General features: G+C 34.0%; 1 protein-coding gene across 1 annotated transcript in view; it reads left to right on the forward strand.

The window, feature by feature from the left end:
- Nucleotides 1-23,769, forward strand: part of sema3ab (sema domain, immunoglobulin domain (Ig), short basic domain, secreted, (semaphorin) 3Ab) — a 75,578-nt gene that overhangs the window by 7,438 nt on the left and 44,371 nt on the right. Inside the window, exon 2 of the mRNA XM_088923765.1 lies at nucleotides 20,811-20,971. Within this exon, the coding sequence (XP_088779891.1) occupies nucleotides 20,811-20,971 (161 nt within the window). The remainder of the gene's footprint in view (nucleotides 1-20,810; nucleotides 20,972-23,769) is intronic.

The following is a 23,769-nucleotide window of genomic DNA, read 5'->3' on the forward strand; positions in this document are numbered from 1 at the left end:
CCCCAGTCCATGTTATTATATTTTTTAAAGAACAAGGCACACATAGCTGCTACACCCCCAGTGGGCTCTCCAGAGTAGTATACTTAACCTTAACTAGCACAACAGGACACTTATGTATTTTACAAGAAATATTTTCAAGGTTAGGATGTCTTTTTAACAGCTCTCACTATGAATTTTGGGAATGTATATTAATAAGCAATGTCTGGTTTCACAATGAAGAAAATGTGTCTATTTAATAAGAACCAATTTTCAGGGTTATGGTGTTTTTTAAAAGCAATCAAGCACCCATCCATTCATGTTTAGAAAGATAAGGATCATGGCATTCCAGACAATATCTCCTTCCACAAAATGTAAGGCTGGATCACTCCCTGGACAGGATGCCAGTGCATTACAGGGATCACATGTGCACTCACACATGCACATACAAACACACAGACAATTTTAGGGATTCAAGTAAGAATGTTCTTCAGATGTGGGAGGAAACCAGAGCACACTTGGGAAAACCAAAAACCTTAGTACACAATTGAACCCAGTATCCAAGTGCTGAGAAGTAACAGTATGAATTATGAGCAATAATTGGAAAGAAGCTGATGAGCTCTAAGAAGAGCAAAAGCATTTACTGTATTTGGCTTTTGATGCTGACATTATATGCACACAGTGAAATTTAAGACATCTGTTTAACTCGTTTAGCTTTCTAATGGTATTAAATAGCCAGAGTTAATTAACATTTACTTTCCTATATTGTCTAACTATCCAGTTAGTTAACTATCTAACTAGACATATAGATATCAGAGTGGGGAACTAAGCCAGCATAACATCTACACACACAGAGGTTAAATGTATGTTGAAAAGTATGAAAAACAACACAACATTATGCCTGTAAAGTTTTCTGCAGGTATATTTATCTTCTTTTTACTTTTCAGTGTGGAATTCTTACTGTATTTCTATCTGTAATTCTGTCTAGCATATGTATTATAAATATTTTCCCAAATAATATCTTTATTATGTAGTTTATTTCTTGAAATATGCTAACTTCTTGAACTAATGCACAAGGGAATGAGACTCATCTAGCTCAAGATATTATCCACTGCAAAAAGAAGCTACCCTTAAGGCAAATAACTGCTAATTATAAGTGCAAGACCTAAAACATTGAAACTTTACTTACTTGGGGTGTTTCATACTGTATTTTAAATGGTAAAGAACATTATAATCATACTTATACAAAATAAGTATATACTGTGCTCATATGGAACAAACTCATACTGTATTGTAGCTGTGAGTTTGTTCCATATGCTCACAAGTTTGTGTGAAGAAATGCCTTTTGATGTTCTCCACATTTCCCATTTTTGTAATTTGTCTCTTTAAATGCTTTTGAGAGTTTTGAATAGTTGAATCAAGTTCCCTGATAGTTGACTCCAAACAGAAGATACAAGTTGGGATTGCACTATTTACCAATTGAATAGCTTATAGGGTAAAATGCATTGCTGTGTTTACCTACAGTATGTGTAAGAGCAGTACAATGCAGCAGTGAAAATTCAAAATGTAGGGTAAAAGCATTTATTTTTATCAGATTCCAATGGGAATGTTGCAGTGCATCCATCTGCCTACTATGCTTTAAATCCACTGTAACAGAATAAATTTGCAGGACGAAAGATACCAGCATGGCAGAGAGCCTATCAGATGGTGTTGCTTTCTGTTACTATCAGTAAATGTAGCAATCTGTCAGCAGGGCAGTGATTCATCATGACGGTGAGTGTAGTGCTGTGCTTCCTTTCCACACCTAGGACCAAGGTTATGCTAACAATGCCATTTCAGAAGATGACTCATTTGTCTCATCATTGATTGTTCTCTGTGTATCAAAGATAACTACATCTCTTCCTTTTCTGTCATTTCACCTCCTTTTGCCTTTTTGTCTGTTTAACCTAACATTTTTTTTGTCATCTGAATTAATCACCTGATTTGAGGTTTTCCTCAAAAAAATAGTATGCTTTTGGAACAGGGGTAAATATATAGTTTGAAGAATACCTAAAATCTATATTTTAAGTAATAGACTCAGACATACAGTATATAGAATGTTATATAAGGTATTTGACAGTTGCTCACTCAAAACACTTCATTAAAAGTATAGCTACTTATGAAACTCCTCAGAGTCAAGTTACAACTATTACACTTATGCGGTTAATAAAATAATTACACCCACTATGTAACTGAAAGCACCCTTGGGTTAGACAATAAAGTCAAGTGTGAATCTCTAAATCCTCTAATTTAATTTACTTGGGTTAAGTGTCTGCATTCTTTTTTAATGATATTTATTTGGAATTCACAATTATTTTTTATACCACCAAAATTTGGAAATGGTAATCATCAATCAACTTCCTATGACCTTTGTTCAACCTGTTGCACAGGATGAATAAATATTTTTTTTTGTTCAGACATTCACCTGTTTTTACACTTATAGCCCAAGAGCATCTTCAGCTAGGAGCAGTTAGGATCAAATGGAGAACTGATCTAGTTGATAGCATTGTAAACTACTGTATGGTCACTATGGGTTCAAACCTGGCAAAAATGGTCCATTACAGGTGACAAATGATTTATGTACCATAAGTGGTGGGCCTGGCGTTCGTACAGTATACAGTACATCAGCTCTTGGGAACCTTCTTTTGTTTGAGCTGCATAGCTAGCAAACCCTAAACCCTAAAAACTTACCCTAAAGGAGTCCTGTAAAATGACAAAACTATAACAATCTCATTTTGCTCTATGATACAGAATATGTTGCACATAGCCCAGGCTTGAACCATTAATGCTTAAATTACATGGTTCAACCCAATTGAATAGGAACCCTTAAACAAGAGATTATTTTATATCTTAAATAAGAGATCTGTTTTGTCTGAGACATTTCTGTGAAAAAGGAAATACATTCTTGTATTCTTGTATTGCAGAAGTAGTTCAGGCGAGTAGCTGCGTCAGCATGCCTAGGCTGCAAAGGAACAACTAATAGGTTTATTCCATGGTGAAAAGAGAAGAAAGAAAACACAATGTTTCGGCTGTGGAGCCTTCATCAGGTGTGAGAAAGACAGGGCAGTAAGCAAAGGTAATGTAGCATAGGAGAACAAAAGCTGGGAGAGAGGAGGAGCGGGAGGCGGGAGCAGGGGACAGACAGAGTGGCCAACCAGGTAGTGTGAAGTCAGGATAGGTGAAGAGAGGTGTGAAATGAAACCTACTATGAATAGAGAGAATTTAGAAGGGAATTATTCTGTCATTTAGAGAAGGGGAAGGTGTGATCCTAGCTGCAGGATAATTTAGTTTCTGTAGTCTTTCTGATGTAGGAGTTAGGAAAACCATCTTTGAGAACACAGATGGAGAGATTAGTGTGACCATCAGAGGTGAAATGAGAATTGTCCTGACTGACCTTGAATGAGTGTGGTGTTAGATATGTACTTGTAGGTGATACAGCGAGATCTGTTATAAGGGAAAGTGCTTGGTGTGGATGGTTGCAAAGGGCGGTCAAGGGAGCTGTGAACAAGAAGGTTACACAGATTAGGTGGTTGGCAATATGAGATGATGGTGTGGTCAGAAAAGAGGGCCCCAATGGAGAGATCATTCAGTAGGATGGAAAAACTGTCGTTAATAGTCCTGGGGATAGAAAGTGTTGATCAAGTTGATTGTCCGAGGGGTGTTTTTGGCTGGGGCAAGTGCCCTGTCAATAATGTATCTTCTGTTAAAGAGTACATTTTGAGGGCTTGGTTCTGGAAATCGATGTTCTCACTGCAGAGTTGTCGTAGCCAAAGGAACTGTGAAAAAGTTAAAAGAGTTTATATGTGTTTGGAAGGTCTGTGAAGTTGGACCCCCTACAGACAGCACAAATATTGAAACTAACCTCATTCATTAGTGGTACTTTTGTGCAGGTTTATGCCATTGAAAGTAGCGTTTGTGCAGCTTTTGTTTCCAAGATATATCGCCTTGTTTCTTCGGGGTCATAACTTTACTCAGCTCCCCTACAACGTCGTAGGGAAACCAAGCCGGTCTCATTCGTTAGTGCTACATTTGTGCTGGTTGGTGCCGTTGAAAGTAACTTCCTAGCTTCTTTCTTTCCTGAGATATAGCTCCTTCTTATTTGGGGGTGTGATGTCACTCAGATCTCCTACATTGTCGTAGGGGAACCGAATCAGTCTCATTTGTTAGTGCTGCGTTTGTGCCGGTCTGTGCCGTTGAAAGTAGCTTCCTAGCTGCTTTAGTTCCCGAGATATAGCGCCTTGTTTGCCTGGGTGATCACGTGACCATGCACAGTGACTTTGACCTCCAGTGACCCTGTCAGCCGAGTTCAAGCGCTCTGTTACTGGTGCGAGAGTAACAATTCTGCAATTGTATTTCTCTAGTTGCCCGGGTGAGGGGCGGCGGTTGATTTTGCTTATAATACCAGTATCTTCTGTGCATTTGTGTGAACAGTACAATTGTCACCAATATCATACCCTAATCAGAACAGTTGCGAATGTAGCCTTAAAAGGCAAACATTAGAAAGCAACTGCATGTTCTTAGAAAGAGGCTTTATGTAGCACCTCTCAGTATTTCGCAGCTGTGTCCTTTATTAGAAATCTGAAGAAGTAATCGGTTTACATGGAGCCTTGATCCATTAGATGGAGAGCTCTCGCTGTAGACCACTAAAAGATTGGAAAATAATGTCAATATACCAACATTTACAAATATTAATTTATGGGTATAAATGTATTGAATCGGTGGTTGTGATAGCTGAAAATAAAAAAAGGTGCAAATCAGTGTTCCACCTTCTTCATAAAAACGTTCTGCAGCACATTTCTCATTGGAGCAAATGAAATGTTTAATTTTTGCTATATTTCCCATGAACACTTGCAAGGTTCAAATTAAAAACAATAAATAATATATGATTGAACAAGCATAAGTTACAGTATGTAAGTGCTTATAAACCACTAAAGCTGGGCAGGACCTGCAGGACCTAAGGGAACAGACATTGATAAGGACACTGCAGACAAAAAGATACAGAAGAACTGTCCTCATGTCTACCTGTTGTACTCAATACAGATTTATCAACACTTACAGTATCTCATGGAGGATTACATGTTGAGATGTGAGCTAGACAGCAACAAGTGCTAGAATGTGATTGCTTCAGCTTTCCCGACTATCCATCTTCTTCTTGGCTTTCTCCATAGCCAAGTGTTATTATGTAATCATCCATTTTTTCCCCATTTAAATAACTTCTTAATTATATATAATATCCCCTCAAATATGAAAAGTTGTTTTTTTCTCAAAAGGTTTTGGAACATTTTAGAGTTCAAATGTATTCATTACAATTAATTTGAACTCTGTTGCCAGTAATAATTCATGCCATGTCAGAACAGCTGTCAACTGTTATCCTCATGTCAATTATGTTACTTATAAATTTGTTTAAAATAAATAGTATTTTACATATATTTTATTTGGTTTGTATTTGCTCAAATTTATGAATTTATGAACATTTTATGCAAAATGTGAGAAAAAGGTAGCACCACTTTTTTGTGATTTCATATTTAATAGATGTTTAACCCATTAGTGTCAGTGCTTTTCAGGTGGCAATCTAGTCTAATATACATAATATCGCATATTAGAAATCAAAATAATTTGTAATGTGGCACTTCGGCAAAAGTGTGGTTTCTCCATCTTAAAGAGAATCTCAACACAACACCTGCTGGGCACACCCTTATCTCACAGGCTGGTGAATAATAGAAAAGGTAAATATCTTGTGGTTTAAAAGATTTAAATTTTGTTTTAGAATTTGTGTTGTAACTGTTAATACTATGGCAAATATTCAACAGTAAAATTGCAGTTCTACTGTTGATTGTCTAATATTGCAAGTCAAAAACGTTATACCAGTGATGTGATCGGATGTACATCATTAGTAAACAGGTATAATCTTTGTTTACACTTAAAAAAAGTGTAGCTGTTGTGTTGAATTATGCTATTTCTTTCCATTTGTATCAATGCAGAAAAATATTTATTTTAAATGTGTTTGGTACCTAAGCTTTTCTAGATAGGAAGATCTTGAGTCTTGAATTTGAACCAAAAAATTCCCACCTGATAGCAGATACTACAAATATCATAATCCCTCGACAACAGGGAATATTTCTAAAGACAAACAAACAATTAGAATAACAAGTTTCTGGGTTGATTTACATGATAAAGACACCTTTCATGCAAAGAGCTTTTTGCCAACTGCTAGTAACATTTTGGACGTGTGGCAGATACAGTAAATGGTCAGTAAAGAATGAAAATGCTTTATAGACTGATGGGTAATTCTATAATGACAGTACAAATATATAGAAAAAACATTCTTTCTACAGTATATAGCAGGTTGATGTGAAGATCAGATTGTGTTACTTGTTACTATAATGAATGAGACCTGTATTTGTTGTCACCTCAGTCAAATCGTACAGCACATGATTTAGAAATGTGCTTGGGTCACTGACAAAATGGTTAATTGATGTACAGTACAGATTTCATAAGTCTCTTGACCCATTTTTTAAGTTTGTTTTTATCTAAAGAGGAATTTAGATTAATATAAACGATTTCATCATGTCTTCTGATATGTGCAATATAGGTTAGCAATATTGGTTACCTTCTGTTTTTCCTTCTCAAGAGATTAAATCTGTCTCCAGTCAATATCATTTGAGTTTATCATGGACAGTCATGAAAGATCAAGTAGCCACAAAAAAAACCCAGAACATTTATTTCATATCCAAAATCTGTGTTATTTACATTTCTTTTATTGCTCTGTATATAGTTTTTATTGTCTTTGCAACACAGTTTGTTTCTTCATGATTCAATTGTGTAACAAATCCTACCCTTGTGTTCCTGTTCCACATTTCCTTTTCAGACCACAACAGCACTCAGCAGTTACACAGCACTCAAAATACCCAAACCAGCTCTAGAACAATGCACACCCTTTATAGACCAAATATACTGTAAGCCTAATTGCACTCATGTGGCAATGTAAGGGATACTCTTCACCACTAAAATAATTACATAATTATCACCCACTCTGTGGTTATTATCAAAGATTGGAAGCCATATAGTCGCCTTTTGTGGCAGGTCAGCTGTGAATGCAGCCCCATCTTGAACCAGATTCCAACACCTTCTCCCCTTTCAACTCTTACCAATGTGGGGAGCATCAATCTGTCACAAACAAGTTCAGTCCCTGCTCTTTCTCATAAGAGTTGCCACAGGTTTAAACTCAGTGACTACAGGTACAGTGCCCTAACCCTGGCAGTACTCTTCCACTTGGACAGAGATTGCTGGAAATGCAATATTGCCAACCTGCTGACACTGTCTTTCTCAGATGCAGACTGCAAGGAATGTGACACCATCATCTATGTAATGCTCTCTTCCACATCTCATTTTAGAAAAAAGGGTTGTAGACTCACTCTATCTACCACATTCTTTCATTGTAATTTGTGCCTGATGTCCCACCTATTTTTTCTCTCTTTCAAGGCCTTTCGGCCTGGCTGGCAACTGTAGATTATTATCTGCTGCCTTTTCCAAAGGTGCTGACCATGATAATAGATTTAATAACATTAATAACAGACTCTTTTTCCTCCTCTGAAGACTCAGACAAGGAGGCAAAGTCAAACTATTATGTCTTTCCTTCTCTAGCTAACCAAGGTGCAACACCATCTGTCAGGTCTTGGTGAGAACAACTGCACCTCCTTAAACTGAGGAGACTCTTGAGTCACGGATCATTGTGCCTCCAGCACTAAAGTAATGTCTGGAAGGATTTATGGTTTGCCTATTCAGGTTGCAACAGCAAAAAAGGATCACCAATAATCCAAACAGCTACAATCACCCTTTATATACCAAACACCATTGTGATAATGTTATAGAAAACAACATTAAGCACTAATCTAATCATGTACATAATTACCACCCAATATGTGGCTATTTACAAGAATTAGAGGTTGTATAGTACCCTGTTTTGGCAGGTTGGGTATAAATGTAGCCCCATCTTAAGCCAGTCTGCTACAAACATTTGTTTTACCCCGAGATGCTTAAACTAACCAATATTCAATTACATTGGAGAGTGTATTGCTCTATGAGTACATACTGTATGCTGAACAATGTTCTTTTGTGTTCTGAATAGGGGAAATGTTAATTGTAAGTGCTCACTACTAGTCTGAAAAAAACACATTTGGTCTAAATGCATTGAAGATACTATTTTACAGTATTACAACAATAAATGTCACAAATTGCTAAGAAGTATTTCTGAAGATGAAAATTACATTGGCTTCAATGACATGATAAACAATTCAAGCAAGCTGACAGTAACCTTTATAGGAATAACAACAAGCAAGGAAAATGGGGGGAAAAGCGGTTTAGATTTGCAGTCTGTTCATCTTAGGACTTAGAACTTAGGATGTAAATGTTCACTTTTGATAGACATTAAAATATGATAGATGGTAATAAATGACAATGCCTGTTAATAAATAACCTGTTTTATTTGTTTTATACACATTATACATACAGAATATATACATTGATGAACTAGAACAAGTCTCGTCTGACATACAGCTTTGGAATTCTGCTATTTTTATTTTAACTTTTCCAAATATGAATTCATTATAACTGGAATTTGTCATAACCTGTAATCCATAAGGTAAACTAGGATGAATTTCTACAAAAATTCAGAAGGAAAACAAAGTACCATGTAGCAAAATGTATTTAAAATAAAAAAATACCACTTCAAAGACAAACTCTGGCAGGCAGCTCTTTAACTGTTGAAGTCTCATTTAGAAAATTAAAGTTATTCATTATTTCTATTGCTAAGAAGCTGCATACAGATGCTACTGGGATTTTTATTATTTTTTCTCCTGGAAAATATTTTCTAGAATGCACAATCTAAAACAGGTAGCATTCTTGTTTATAAGACTTCAGACCACAAAAGGGAATGATTTTCTTATTTAGATGATCACTTACATTTAGAACAATTCTAAAAATGTAAACATCATGAACAAAAAGATTAATCATGAAAATAATTAGAGAAAAAATATTTTATTAACAAGCATTTTATTTTAATAAGGAAAGTTCTTAAACAAGCTTATGTAGCAAACAAGACAAAACAGTTACTTGAAAATAAATAAATGATTCCTGGCTTCACAGCTTCTGTCTGAATGGATACAAATAAATTTGATATTTTTTTCCATTTCAGTTTGGTCTTTATTATTATCATAAATATTTCCTTCTAAGCATGGAAAATGGAAAGATTACAACTAATTTAAAAACTAATAGCAAGTTCTATTTTTGTATGCAGTGTTTCTTCCTATTTTTAAAACATTTAGTTAGGATCAACCTACAGTATCAAATTTCAAATCAAAATACGGAATCAGTTATCCTACTTCATTTTCCAACTTGTAGTTGGAACACATACAAATTATTTCACAGCTTACATTGCCAGGAGAATACTGTATTCAGCCTTTTTTAAAATATAAGAACACACTTAAATAGATCAGTAGACAGCAACTACTGTATCTTTGTTTTATTTTAATTAAGTAAAGCTATTGAGATGAATTTTAAAAGAAATATGACTGGGCTGAAAATAGGCCTCTATTGAAGAAAAAACAAAGGTGAAGCACAATGTTCTTTGCAAAATGATTTTTAAGAACAAAAGATGGTACTTGTTTTCTATTATGTATTTAAATCAATATTTTTGTGCAGTGTAGATTATTCTGATTGTATTCATGGTGCATTATAAGTGGGTTGTGTAAGCAGTGTTTAACATTACAAAGCAGGGCTGCCGCTATTGCTCACGCAATCTTCAGTCTTTAACAAAACAGGAAAAGCTATTAATCAAACCCTTCCTGACATGTAATTGCTTCAGAATTTACATTTTCAACAGAATTCCAAACCATAGCTGTCAGCTGGCCCACTAAGATTGTTTACTTTAAGTACAAGTGATTTTTTTTCCCTTCAGGTTCTGTTCATGCAAGCTCACCATAAAAGTATCGCTCAGAATTACCTTTAAGGCATTCACTCAGGATTACACTAAGCATCTGCAAAATGAGCCTTCAATGAAATTTACCAATTAAAAGTTGAAGGTCAAAAGGCTACCTCTGGAAAAGTTTAAATATCAATGCTTACATGTCATTTTTATCTCTGTTATCATATCCTTTGTGACTTTTGTATTGTTTTAAAAAAGGTTAAGTATGCAAGCTCTGCAATGGAACGAACTCACAACTGGGCATTCTTTTCTACCGTACTGTTCTGTAGGTGTCTTAATACAGACACATTTAAGTGGAGTTTTTTAAGAGTGATTAATTTGTGTATTTGTTAGTTCTTTGTAGCTTGTAGCTTGTACAGAAGTAATTTTTAAATAGCAAACAATACTGATTTTTGAAATCGTTTTTATTTTAAGGAAAGTCAATTGTTCTCTAATTTAGATGTCACATATTTTGAATGGGGTCCACAGTGGGGCTCCATCAAACATTTTGTGTGTGCCAAATGATATGAGAAGCAGTAGTTTTATATGCTGTGCAGAACCAAAGGATTTAACAGTATTATAGATGGGCAAACTTAAGAAGGTAAATATTTAAGTGACAAGAAACTGGGAATCACTCATATATTATACTTATCATTTGGCTGTTCCTTATGGTTGACGATGATTATTTTCCATTAACCCAACAATGAATGATAAGGCCAAAACAAGATCTGACACTGACAGATTAACTGACAACATTTGTTGTTTTTGGAAATGTCAGACTGTTCACTGCTCAATCTGGTTGTGGCAACATCTCCTCAAAGCTTTGCTTTTCCATTCTGACACCTTTGTCTTTCATAGGTTCCTTTCCTAATATTCTCCCTGATACAATCTCCCAGGAACTGAAACTCACATTTAATTTATTTAAATTTGCTTTTATCTTCACTTTGAAAGGATTATTTTGGCCTTCTTTGGTGTAATTACTTTGACTAGGCTGGGAGAAAGGAAATACTTAGCAACTTTGGAGTCTGACATTCAGATGACATTATTAACCTAACAAAGTGGACAGCAGATGATTAGAGCAGCAATGATTATGGTGCTTGTCTGGGATGCACTTTTGTTTGTGCATGTGTCCTTCCACTTGCTGTCATATGTAAAACTATTAATGAGATCACTTGATTCCTTTTAAGCATCTCCTTTATGTCTTTTGATGTTTCAGAAAAGAAACAAAAACTGCACAGTAGAGCAAGAGATTGGTTTCAAATTTAATGTTTTGCTCTTAAAACACCCACTTCCTCAGGGTGGAAAAGGTTGCATTAGCAGATTTCAGGTGATGCTGGATAGTTTCAACAATAACAGCCTTCTGTGAAAGATAGCTCCCAAGTTATGGATCATGTTCTACATTCTTCAGACACATGATGAATCGGATTTGAAATCACTGTTGTGTACAGTTTGAACTTGCTGATGGAGAATCTAAGTCTAAGTTTAATCTTTTTATATAGCTTAATAACTATGTTTACAGAAATGTATTATTCAACAATTGCCTGGAGATCCATTCCTGTCAAGGTACACATAGAATAATCAGCAGTGTACTGGCATTTGACGATATTGGTGTTGTTTTAGTTTCTGACTGTGCATTTTATACATCAGTTACATTCTAGCAAAGAGAATTTGTTATAAAAGACTGTGTACCTTCACTGACATAAAGTATTAACTATTCAAAAAATATTGACGATACAGTAAGGGTGTGTGACACATCCTTTTTTGACGTATGCCCAGACATCAAAGAGCTAAGTAATTGATCTATTAGAAGAAATTATTGTATTCATTTTTATAAAGATGTTATTGAAGGATGCTGTCAATAACTCCTTTAGGAGGATCATTCAGATCTCTTCTACATAGAGAGGTTGGAGCTACTCAACATTTTCCCAGTAATTAACAGGGTGTAAGAATCATGTTTGAAACCACATTGGGATTCAGGGAGACCTTCTTCAATATAAGAAAAGAAACAATTATGGATCATTTTTGTAATAATCTTGCTCACAGTTAATATCAGAAAAATCCTTCTGTAATTTCCACAGTTGAATTTGTAACCTACTTGAAAATTGTTACAATTATCCGTGAAACCTCTTTTGAGGTTGCCTCATTGCCAAGGTAATAATTACATTATGATTACATTAAAGAAGTTTAGTGTTGGTTCCTGTCCAATGTCCTTAATTATTTTAGCTGCTTTAGCTATTCACTTTGTAGGATGGATTTGAATATCCTATTTTTGACAGTAGATTCTTGGTTAAATAGACAAAATACTCCTTCTGTCTCTTTCCTTTGTCTCCTGAAGTCTGAATTTTTGTATGCTGTCTGTAAAACACTTATTTTTGATTTCACAAGTTATTTGAACCTGTGCTTGCTGGTGAACCAACATTTTCTCAATCAATCAACTAGTTTTGGTCAATCATCACGTTTTGGTCACTGTGTCATGCCCAGAATATATTGCGTTGATCTCCTGGTTATTTGTGTCAAACCAGTCCTAATAGTTCTTGTTTTTAGGCAAATGTGTCTCTTTGTAGGCATTGGTGATGTCTCTCTCAAAGACTTCCCAAGTTATTTGAATATTATTTTCTCTTTTTAGATGACTCTTTAGAGCTTATCTAGTGACTTCTTAAAAACATTGGAGCTTTTAGGGCTTTTATGTTGGTTTTATGTGAACATTGCTTCTGCTGAAGGTGATGTTTGGGAATTTGAATGACATAATAAATAGGGCTGCTTAGTGACAGTTACAGCTGCCTGTATACATTTTTCCCTCAATCCACATGTTTCATTAGCCTCTTGTAACAGCTGCCACTGTACCAGATTATGATTAGGAGCTTCCAGACATTACTATCCTGTTCTAGTCACCATTAGCTGGTTACATATCTTAACAAAAGAAGACCGTGATCTGATGACATGTAGACCAAAACAGATGGAGATCTTTATCCACAAGATCAGCAGATAAGAAACTTAGACTACATGGGGATTTTGCAGTTAATACATTTATTTAATTTAGAAGCTTTTATTTTTGCTTCTTGTTTTGCGAACCTACATTAAATAGGTTAATCTAATTAAACGATCTTTGGCAGTCTTACAAAAGTTTAAAAACTTAAATGAATAGAAAGATTTAGCAGTGATTATTTTAATATCAGTAGGATACTAAATCGTTGTTTTTTTTGTAAATAAATGGGTATTGATTTGGTTTTGTCAAACATGTTCCTCCTTGGACTTGAACTCAATTAATTCTACAATACGGATCTTTGCAGATCCGATGACTAAGCAGTCATCACCACTGTTAATTCTGATACTTTCACAAAAGTCTTACAATGTATTGGAATGACAAACATGTGAAACGGGCCATCTTCACTCACCATTTTCTAATCATCGCACATTTCTTAGAGATAAATATTTAAATAGAATGGTAGTCTCCTTTTTGGGACGTTGTTATGATCTTTACCTCTTAGAACTAAATTTTTAGTTCCATTTGTTAAAGAATATTTCTACTTACATCTGCAGTAAGTGCTCACTGAAGTGTTACAAAGGCAAAAGTCTCCTGACATCTGACATGCAAAACATAAAGAACATTCAGACACTCATTAGTAGGTGGCTGAGATCCTGGTAGCGTTGCTGTACTGCTTTTCATTTATTTTTTGTGAGTTAACATTCGCAGGTGCGGTCATCACCTCATTAAACACTTTTGGATCCTTTGTGTAGCCCTTTATAGCTATTGGAATTTTCCAGATGAGAAGTCACTTTATAGCTTACTGGTATGAAAAACACTTGGTCCATTATCGTTTTTTCTAGTGGTCTTTTGTTTTATAATGTTATGCCTCATTTTAAATAATGCCTTACTTCACAATCTTGGAGTAGAAGAGTTCTCTTCACACCAGAAGAGCCTAGGTTCACATTTTCTGACACTTCTTTCTAGCACAACATTTTCTAAATTGTATAAAGAAGCCAGATTAACAAACATGGTTTGGCTATGGTTTCACAAACTAATTCCATATACATAAGTTTAAAATGGGTAAAATAAAAACTTGAAGATATGTTTACCTTTATCTCTATTCACATAACTTTTGCTTTTAGAGACCAGCTTCTGTTTTGTTTTTTTTAGTATATGAATGTAAATTCATACATGATGGCCAGATAAAAGGGGGAAATGGTATTTTCATTGTCATGTACAATAATCTTTATTTTGTATTGATGTACTGTATGTGGAATTTTAAGTGATTTATATTTTTTGTTAAATAAATGTCCTTTTATGGATTTCAAAGTTAGAAGCCAGTTATTTGCAGCAAATTTCCAAAAGTTACACAACTTTGCAGAGTGGCAGTTTTAGCAGAGATAATTATGAATCCTAATTTTATACACAGCAGCAATAATAATACATGTTTTTTTTTAATTAAACTGTCAATTAAAAAGTGATTATTTCCTTTCTAACAAATAATATGAGTCTCAGCATACATCAAAACTTTGTTTTTGGCAAAACTAAGGTGAAAAACACATCTCTTTGGAAACTTCCTAGACAAGAATCTGTCTGCCCCTTATTATTATTTATAAACTCTTTCACAACAAACTGTTGAGAATAAAAGACCTTTCTTGCAGCTGAAAGCTTCCCTTCCCCCAAAAGAATCTCCCCTTCAGAGTTTAAGGATATCGCCTACATTTATTCCATGCAGGCAGTTAAAGCCGAACTTCCTGATACAATTCCTAAATTCCCCAACCTTACAACATTACAACATTTGCTTTTTTCTGTGTTTTATTTATTTACCATTTCTTTCTTGTTATTAGTGTAGAAATATCAATTACAGATAAATCAAAATCTGAATTGATAATTATTATTTTATTTTACTGTGGTTTGATTTTGCTGTCTGATAATAATATTAACCAGAAGACTTTCTCTTTAAATAAAAGGTCATAGCTACCTGGTTATCCCTTAGGGTAAAATTTAAAGTTCATATTGAGCAGCTTTTCAGTAACAAAACTCTCTATTGTAAATCCCTGTGCATAATGAAAGCATATGCTTTTAATTTCCTTAGATTGGATTCAATGTCTTAGGCTGAAATATTAAATCTAGAAAAAAATAAGGAGGCTTAACTGATCAAAAGCAAAAAAAAAACATTTGTGTCCCATTGGTTATATCAAAATCTACAGCATACATTTTAGTTTTGGTATAGGATAACTATGAAGAAGAAAGCTGTTTGGATTTTTATGAGCACAGGGATTGCAGTCACCACCTTTAATATAAAATCTATTTTTATTACAAAGATCAGATAAAATGGATTCTTGCCATAATGCACTTACATAATTAAAAAAAAAAATTAAAGAGAGGAGTTCTTTGACACATTAATAAAGATCATACCTTTATATTATGCTTTTTATTACAGGGCATTTCACACTGGCAAACTTAAAACTTGATCCCTTAAGGGTTTCTGTTTCTGGGGTGGAACCTGAAACTGCCAGCAAATCCCCCACTCCTACACCAAAGTAAGAGCTTGGGAACAGATCAAAATGGAAATTGGGAAATTGAGCGAAAATCACTTCTAATTTACTTTATAGAAGGTATTAATGCATAAGTAACAGAAGTGAAAAACTTTTATAAACAAAGTACAATTAGATCAAAATATTTTTATTTGAACATGTTCTTAAGTGATCATTTAATATCACGTTTCTCCAGTATGATATAATCACATAGACAGAAGTATAGTGTTTTAGTCCATCCAAAGCAAAAAAAGTGTCGGAATTATTGTTCTTTTTTTATCGAGGATATAATTCTGTTATTCCAGCCAATGGCAGCAGTTGCTCAGAAAGTTCAGTGTTATTACATTTTCTGCCAATTGATTTTAGGGGGTCTTTTTGTTTTTTTAAACAAAAAGCAGAAGGAATTTAAACTGTATCCCTCTTGCTAATTGTTCTGCTTTTTAGTTCTTAAATATATATTTTTCAGTTTATTTCTTTAGGTCTGTGAAGGTCAGATCTGCAAAAAAAAATAATAAAAACAATGATTTTGGATACAAAGATATCCAAACGGGATAATTCTAACATCGACATACAATTTCAAGATTCATTTACAGTGATATATTTCATTTTTTAATGGAATATGGAGAACATGATCCCACTGTCAATATAACCGAGCCTATGTCACAGTATTCATTATGTGCAGTAAATGTTCCTGCTGATATTTAGACAACATATTGTCAATTTGGCCCTTAAAATACTTCACAATTTTTATATCTTATTAATTGCTTATCCGGGGCTAGCTAAAGTACCTATGCACAATTTTTATATTAGGAGAACCTTATACTTATGAATCATTTTGGTACAAGGAAATGAATTAAATGACAAAAGCTGAAACAGTTTGATGGAAAGTGAACACAAGTGCCTCAAGAAAATAAAATTGTATTTAAGATGTTAAATAAATTACCATGTATTACCATTTATAACAGACACTTGTTAAAGATTATTAATTAAATAACTTCTAAACTGTTTCTCAGTTTTTAAATAATATACACATAGTCCATTTATTCCATTGAATGTTATCTAAATAAGAATTAAGGTACACTTGAAGGAACAGTTCTCTTAAATAAGATCTTCTCAAGGATCACAGGTCATTACGAGGTCATCTGATAAGTAAGAGACCAAAACCATTTTAGTAGCAGAGTTACTTTGTCATTGAATAGATAAATCAATTTTTATTTCCTCCTCACTGTACAGTGAGTTTAACTTGATTGGCACATGTCAAGATAAGCAGCAGTGCTGGGGTGAAAGCTGAGATTGATAGAGCAACTGTGAAAAGTAATGCAAGGTGATAGTGTTAAGATAATTGATAAGATAAACTCTCTGCTTTTCTTTAGGAGAATACACCATTTGGGAATAGTAAAGAAGTGATCAGTACAAAGAAGAAAGGTTTTGAGCACAGAAACAAGTTAAAACAAGTTAAAGTGTTATTTAATCAGTATTTAAAGAAGACTGTTTTCACCTACTTTCCCCCTTACTTCTGCTTTCCTACATACAGTATATTATTCTACAAGACAATGAAATTTCAAACTGCTGATTTTTTTAATGGCTCATCCAATGGCGACAAAATAATTTTATTCTTAAAATATTTTTAAATGCTTTACAGAATGTTTTAAACGGGGTACTTTTTATTTTTATAGGAGTAAATACAGAAATAACTACAATTACCATAACATAATTTGACCTAAGAGAACATACAGTACAGTACTGTTAACTTTTATGGACATAGGAAGAAAGGAACTAATCTAATTTTTTCATGTCTTAATAAGATTTTTGCTCCTTTTAACTTTAACTCTTTTCTCCGCCATCATGTGGTAAAAAAAGAAATAAGCACATAACAAACTGTGAATTAAATTCTTTGTGACAGAAGCTATTCTTAATCATATATTTTAATTTGAAATATTAAATTAAATGTCAAATTAAAAAAAAATGTTACAATAACTATTGAAGTTAGATGACATCAGTGATGCCATAGTAAAATACCTTTAAAGCTGAAAAATTACAATTACAATAAAGATTGAAAGTAATGTAATTTGAGATAATTGTTTGCTTTTCACATTAATAGTTTATTAGATGTTTGTCATTTGTAAAATCAATAAATGACATAGGACTTGACATCATTATATTCTTATATATTTATAAAAGTACTGGTAAAACTCTCTAAAGTCATGTGATGCATATTAAAACTAAAAATGACAAATGTACTGTTATACAACACTTAGGAACTTGGGATAGTTTGTGTGAGTAGTAACATAATAAATTTACTTTAAATCAACAGTCCTCGATCAATTACAAAATTAAAGTTAGACTTGAAATTTGAACACTACATTAAACCAAATGTTTACTTGAAAATTAAATTTAAGTTTTGTTTAATGTAAACCCACTTAACACCTCTTAAAAAGGTGTACAATTACAAATGGAGTGGGGGCTACCTTCACAGCAAGCACCCTGTCTGGATTGATTTTGTTCTGAGTAATTTTGTTTGAGTAGTATTAACAGTGGTGGTTTGATGGGGTACAAGCAGACATTTGCTGGATGTTGAAATTTCCATGACCAATGATAATGTTTGTATTTTGGGTTAATGGTGGAGGGTGGGAATACCCACTTAATAATACCCATTTAAGAAACAGGATGAAAACTTCAGTTACAGTCTGTCCTTATGCAATTACCTGTATGCTTAACATCACTTATTGTGCAATAATGAGGTAGCTTGAAGTTGACTACAACTAGACTAGTAAATGTATGAAAAGGTTAAATATAAAATACTGTTAATGATATAAAACGAGGTATAAATGCATTAATAATAGCTTAATTTTGCAATTGCACTGAAATTTTGCCTGACTTTTTTATGTCAGTCACAAGTCAATCACTTCAGTCTAAAATGCCACTTTACCATATTCGCTTACATGTATATGGTATTAAATAAATAAAAGTTGATTTTAAATCTACTGAGCCACCCACACAACTCTTGGCCCAATTAATTAAAGACCACCTCCAGCACCCTGTCTTTACCAGCTGTGTTGTGGCTGGCTTGAATGCCTGTTTTGTGAGGTTGAGCACCTGGAGTGCCTGGAGTACAAAAAGGGCACGCAGGCAAGTATGACTGACTGCTTCAATTGCAGTCCATCAAGTCAAAATAAAGCCAAGTGCCTGCCTGAGGCGCTTCAGAGTTTAATAATCCACTCTCACCTGTGCTTCTGCTGCCTATATTCCCACATACAATAGTTATCTACCATACAGAAACATGTATCTTTTATCTGACAGGTAAAGGAAAACAACTATCCTTGATGAATCTGTACAACAAGTTCAGTGGATTGATCAGGATTGTTCACTCTAAGCAAGATATAGTGTAACCTTTTCTAACTGTGTAATCCTTGTAGAATCAGTAGACCAACTGTTCAATTCATATGCTGCCAGTTGTCTTTGTGTTGTGAAACAGAATGTAGCCTTTTACAGTTTAAAAATATTTTAAAAAACAAAGAAAACTGGGGGGATATTATTTAATCTAGAATGTACATACAGTATATGCAGTATATTATCCCTCAACTATATTTTTGCCTTCTAAAGCAACATTCATTTTCAAGTAAATAACAGTTGAGTACAGAGAGACCATTTCCTTTTCAAAATTTTCAGCTTGCTGGGTGTATTTATAAAATCATATGGTAATCTGCAAATGGTTGAGAAAAATACTATCATAAACATGATTAATGCTACAGTATACAGTAGGCTACATTAAGAATGCTGAGCCTCTAACAAATTATACTCTTGTCTGTGCCTTTAGACTGTAAAAAGGCAGTTTTACATTAAAAAGCAGCACTGACTGGCACATTAAGAAATGTTTCTAGATCCTGCAGTACAGTCCCTTCAGCTATTAAACATTCAGAGGAGAGACTCAAAAGCAAAAGATGAGTGTGCTGCTTGATTTAAAAAGCTGTCTCCCCTGTGGTGTTTAGAGTGGTGCCTTTTCATATTTATCACAATACATACTGGATGGAAATTTTATAAATTAAATATGGCATCAGTTTTTACTGTTTATTTTTCACTATGTTACTATGAAAAAGTATCGGGTAGAGCTAACATTTTATGAATACATTTGTTTAAAAAGGTTATGTCACAAACACTTTGCTCCATTTGCTTAGAATTTATTAAATTAATGTTTCAGCATGAAACACTGGTTTAATAAACTGAGTTAGTTGATGAATTTGCTCATTAAATGCTTGAATAAATTTAAATCAAGCTGTGCTTCAATTGATAAAATGTTTCATGATATGCTTGACAGCTTCCTGTGATATTTTGGACAGAAAGCAATGCCTTAAAAACAGAAAAGATAATACACCCATTTATCAAGAGAAAGGACAGATACTATATATCCAGTGTTTTGAATAATGCTTAATGTGATTTTCACTATTCAACATGAATATTAAAATAAGGAGAGGTAAGTCGTTGAAGCAGGCAGACATACAGTACTGATCTTCATCCATCAAGATATGAGATAAACAGCAATTTATTGTAGATTAATGAAAGTGCTTTGTGTGGTGAAAGAAAACCAAAATGACATTTTTCAGGAATTTTGTACTTGTCATATTTGAGCTAAATCAGAGAATATAATGAAAAAAAGTAGTTTTAAGAAAATGCAGGCATATTGCATTTTTGAATTATTGTTTTTTGAGCTTGTTGGTTGACCTTTCTTATTTGAATGTAATGTTTTAACAGATAACATACAGTATTATACATGCAGTACCAATAAAAAGTTTGTGCAGTATATACAGTATGGACAATATATAATTTAGATAGCATGATACACCAACAATGGGCTTATAGATATACTGTATAATAGATATATAATTTTAGAAAATTATTGTGAATATGTACAGGTAGGACCTTTATGATGTCTTCAGTGCAGTAATAATCAACAAAATTATCACAAACATATAGACTTATACACTTTCATCCACACATTGCTAAACATCTAATTTACAGTGAAATGTCATATTTTCTCATGAACTGGTAGAGAGCATTGCAGTGGGTGTAATGTTTACATTTCTGGTGTTGGTTATTTCCTCCGAAAGGGTGCCATTAAATGCTACATGCACCTCCTAATGAAAAACATGTAGGAACAGCTGGGATCTTTACATGCACTACAGGCATTAAGTGGAAAGCAGCACAGAAATGGCGCCTTGACATCAAAATGATATACTGATATGCAACACTTATTTATTACTACATTCTTTCAGATGTAATTTTCAAATTGTACTTTTCTGTTGACATATGATATTCTTTATTTCTTTTTCAGAAATGTTGGAGTCCAACAACCTAATTACCTTTAATGGCCTGGCTAACAGCTCCAGTTATCACACTTTCCTGTTGGATGAGGAAAAGGGGAGACTATTGGTGGGAGCCAAGGACCATATATTTTCCTTTAATCTTGTCAACATTAACAAGGACTATTTAAAGGTAACCTTGATTGCTTTAGGAATGACAGGCATAGTGAAACGTGGAAAGGGGGAGTATTTGAAAATAATGTCATTTTCTTTAAGCTTTTTCTTTCTTCACGAATTAATTAGGTGCTGAGATACCATGTGTGCCATTTGTATTTTTAAGTCATACATGACTTTTGAGAAAAATATTGTATTACATGTTTCTAGTCTGTGATTAAATTATCTAGTATATAGTATACTGTTTCTATTCAGTGTGGCATTGCAGCGTAGTAAATGCTACTGGTTCATAACTTGGGTCCTAAGTTTGTTTCCATACTTGGCTGTCTTTTATGTGGAATCCATATGCTTGTGTGGGTTTTCACCAGCTCTGGATTCCTCCAACCTTCCAACGATAAGCAGGCTAGTTTGTATCTCTAAACTGTGTGTGCCTGTGCCAAGCAATGGATTGGCTTTTCATCCTGTACGTAATTCCACCTTGTGCCTTTTGCTTCTGAGACCCTTACCAGAAGTAGTTGCACTAATGTTTGTATTTGGGCACCACGATGGAATAGCTGTTACTATTGCACAGCTCTTGGGGCACATTCTGTGTAGGCTTTCTGCTTTTTCTGTTTGTGTGAGTTTGCTTTGCATCCTTTTGTTTCCTACCACTTTCCAAAGACAGGCTTGCTTGGTTACTTGGTGTGTTTACCCTGTGTTAGGTATCCCTATTGGTATCCAAGGTGTAGTCTCACCTTGCACTCAGTAAATTTCTGGAATACATTTCGGTTTGCTGCAAACCTTACCTGAATGCTGTTCAGATAATATGACATCATAAACAAGCAGCTAAAAGGTCTTGGTTTTACTCATCCATCTTCTAAGTACTTTATACAATACAGGGCCTTAGGGGAACCGGAGCCTATCCTGGCAAGCAACAAGAGCAAGGCAGGTTACACACTGGATAGGATGCCAGTCAATCACAGGGCAAATGCAGACACATACAGTACACACGAACTCTCAAATGAGCCATTTTTCCCATTACTATAACATGCATAGTCACGGACTAAGTGTCCACAGTAACATTTCCTATTGATATTTAATAATGAAGCTGGTCTGAAAATGCGGGGGAGGAAAATGTGGGAGGAAATTAGAGCACCCAGAGGAGACCCACACAAACAAGGGGAGAAAGTAGAAACTCCACACAAATAGCACCCCAGGAAATGAGCCCAGGGCTCCAGCATTGCATGGCAGTAAGTGCTAACTGCTGAACCACAGTGCCCTCCATATGTGTTTTAGTCCAAATAAAATCAATAATAAATATGATGAAGATAAAATAAAATAATTACATATTTCAAATATCTGCTACAGCTAGCTTTGAAGAAAAACATTTTTTGCAGACTACTATAACATGCACAGTCAGGGACTAAGTGTCCACAGTAATGTATCCTATTAATTTTTAAAAGTGAAGTTGGCATGAAAATCTAAAGATGGACCACCCATGTATGATGTGCATCATACGCCTGGGTAATGAACAATAAACTGTAGACAGAATACTGAAGAATACTGTATGTTTCATTTTAGTTTTTTTTTCCATACTCCATTAGCTTTTTCTGTTATGCTACCCTTTGTTTACTCTCAGACTCACTCCTCAGATGAGCCCCTCAATGATCTCCATTATATAATTACCTTTATCTTCATCATACTGTTTATTTGAACTCTAAATTGTTTTTAGATAGTTCTTTTAAGCCACTAAAAGATATGTTTTATTTGTTAAACCTGTGATACAGCAGCAATAGCTTCAGAAGCTAGTGACTTTCAAATAAAACATGTCCAATGAATCAGTATACAGTAGTTATTGTAAAGTATTGGTTTTCAAGGGGTTTAATCTACTTAGAGAGATTAGTTTTGCTTCATCATTTCCTACCTTTAAAATAAGATAATTTGTTGATTAAATCCTGTGCTAGAGATGTCAAAATATTAATGGGGTTTCTCCTGTTCAATAATGTTTGGGAAGATCTTACTAACCAACAGCAGATTCAAACAAAGTTGGGGATGTAAAGGCAAAGTGATTCCCTAATACACAACGAAAAAGATGAAAATTGCATCACAACAGGAAATAGAAATACAATAAACTTACTATATGATCCACTATAAATCTGTAATATAAAGAACTATTAAAAGCAACACACAAAACATAAAGCCTCCCTATTTCATATGTGTTGCAAAATATACTGTTATATAAAGTGATGCTTTTTAAATGCTGAGATTTTTTCATTAAAATGTTCTATAAAGTTATGTATTATTTAGGCATAATAATTCAGTTTTAAATACCAAATATTCTTACTGCAGGTAAATATTAACCATAATCATAATAATAATATGGAACAAATAAAGGTTTATTCCATGCTGAAAACAGAGGAAAAGAAAAAAAATTTAGCTGAGAAGCCTTCTTTGTGTGTGCCGAATAATAATATAATACATTTTATTTGTAATAATGACTGTGTTTTCATTGCAGGTGATAGTCATTCCAACAGGTACCATAGTACAGATGTGTTTATTATAGATTTGATTCTGATGATGCTCTTGAGCTGCTCTTCCAGCAGAAGCAGGATAAATAACAAATGTTGTACTACAGTACTGTATGAAAGCTGCAGAAATAATTGATCAACTCAATTATCAAAATGTCTTGGGCAGCACACTTTTCTTTGGAAATTTAAAGACTTAACAACCAAAAATCTAACAAGGTTACCTTAGGTTAGGTAAAGTCATTTCTTAGACTTATCAGTTTTTTTAGGTATCAGTTTTGGTATTTTTGGAATTTGTTGGTATCAGTTTTGG

Source organism: Atractosteus spatula, chromosome 8, assembly GCF_055471065.1.
Source record: "Atractosteus spatula isolate fAtrSpa1 chromosome 8, fAtrSpa1.hap1, whole genome shotgun sequence".
NCBI lineage: Eukaryota > Metazoa > Chordata > Actinopteri > Semionotiformes > Lepisosteidae > Atractosteus > Atractosteus spatula.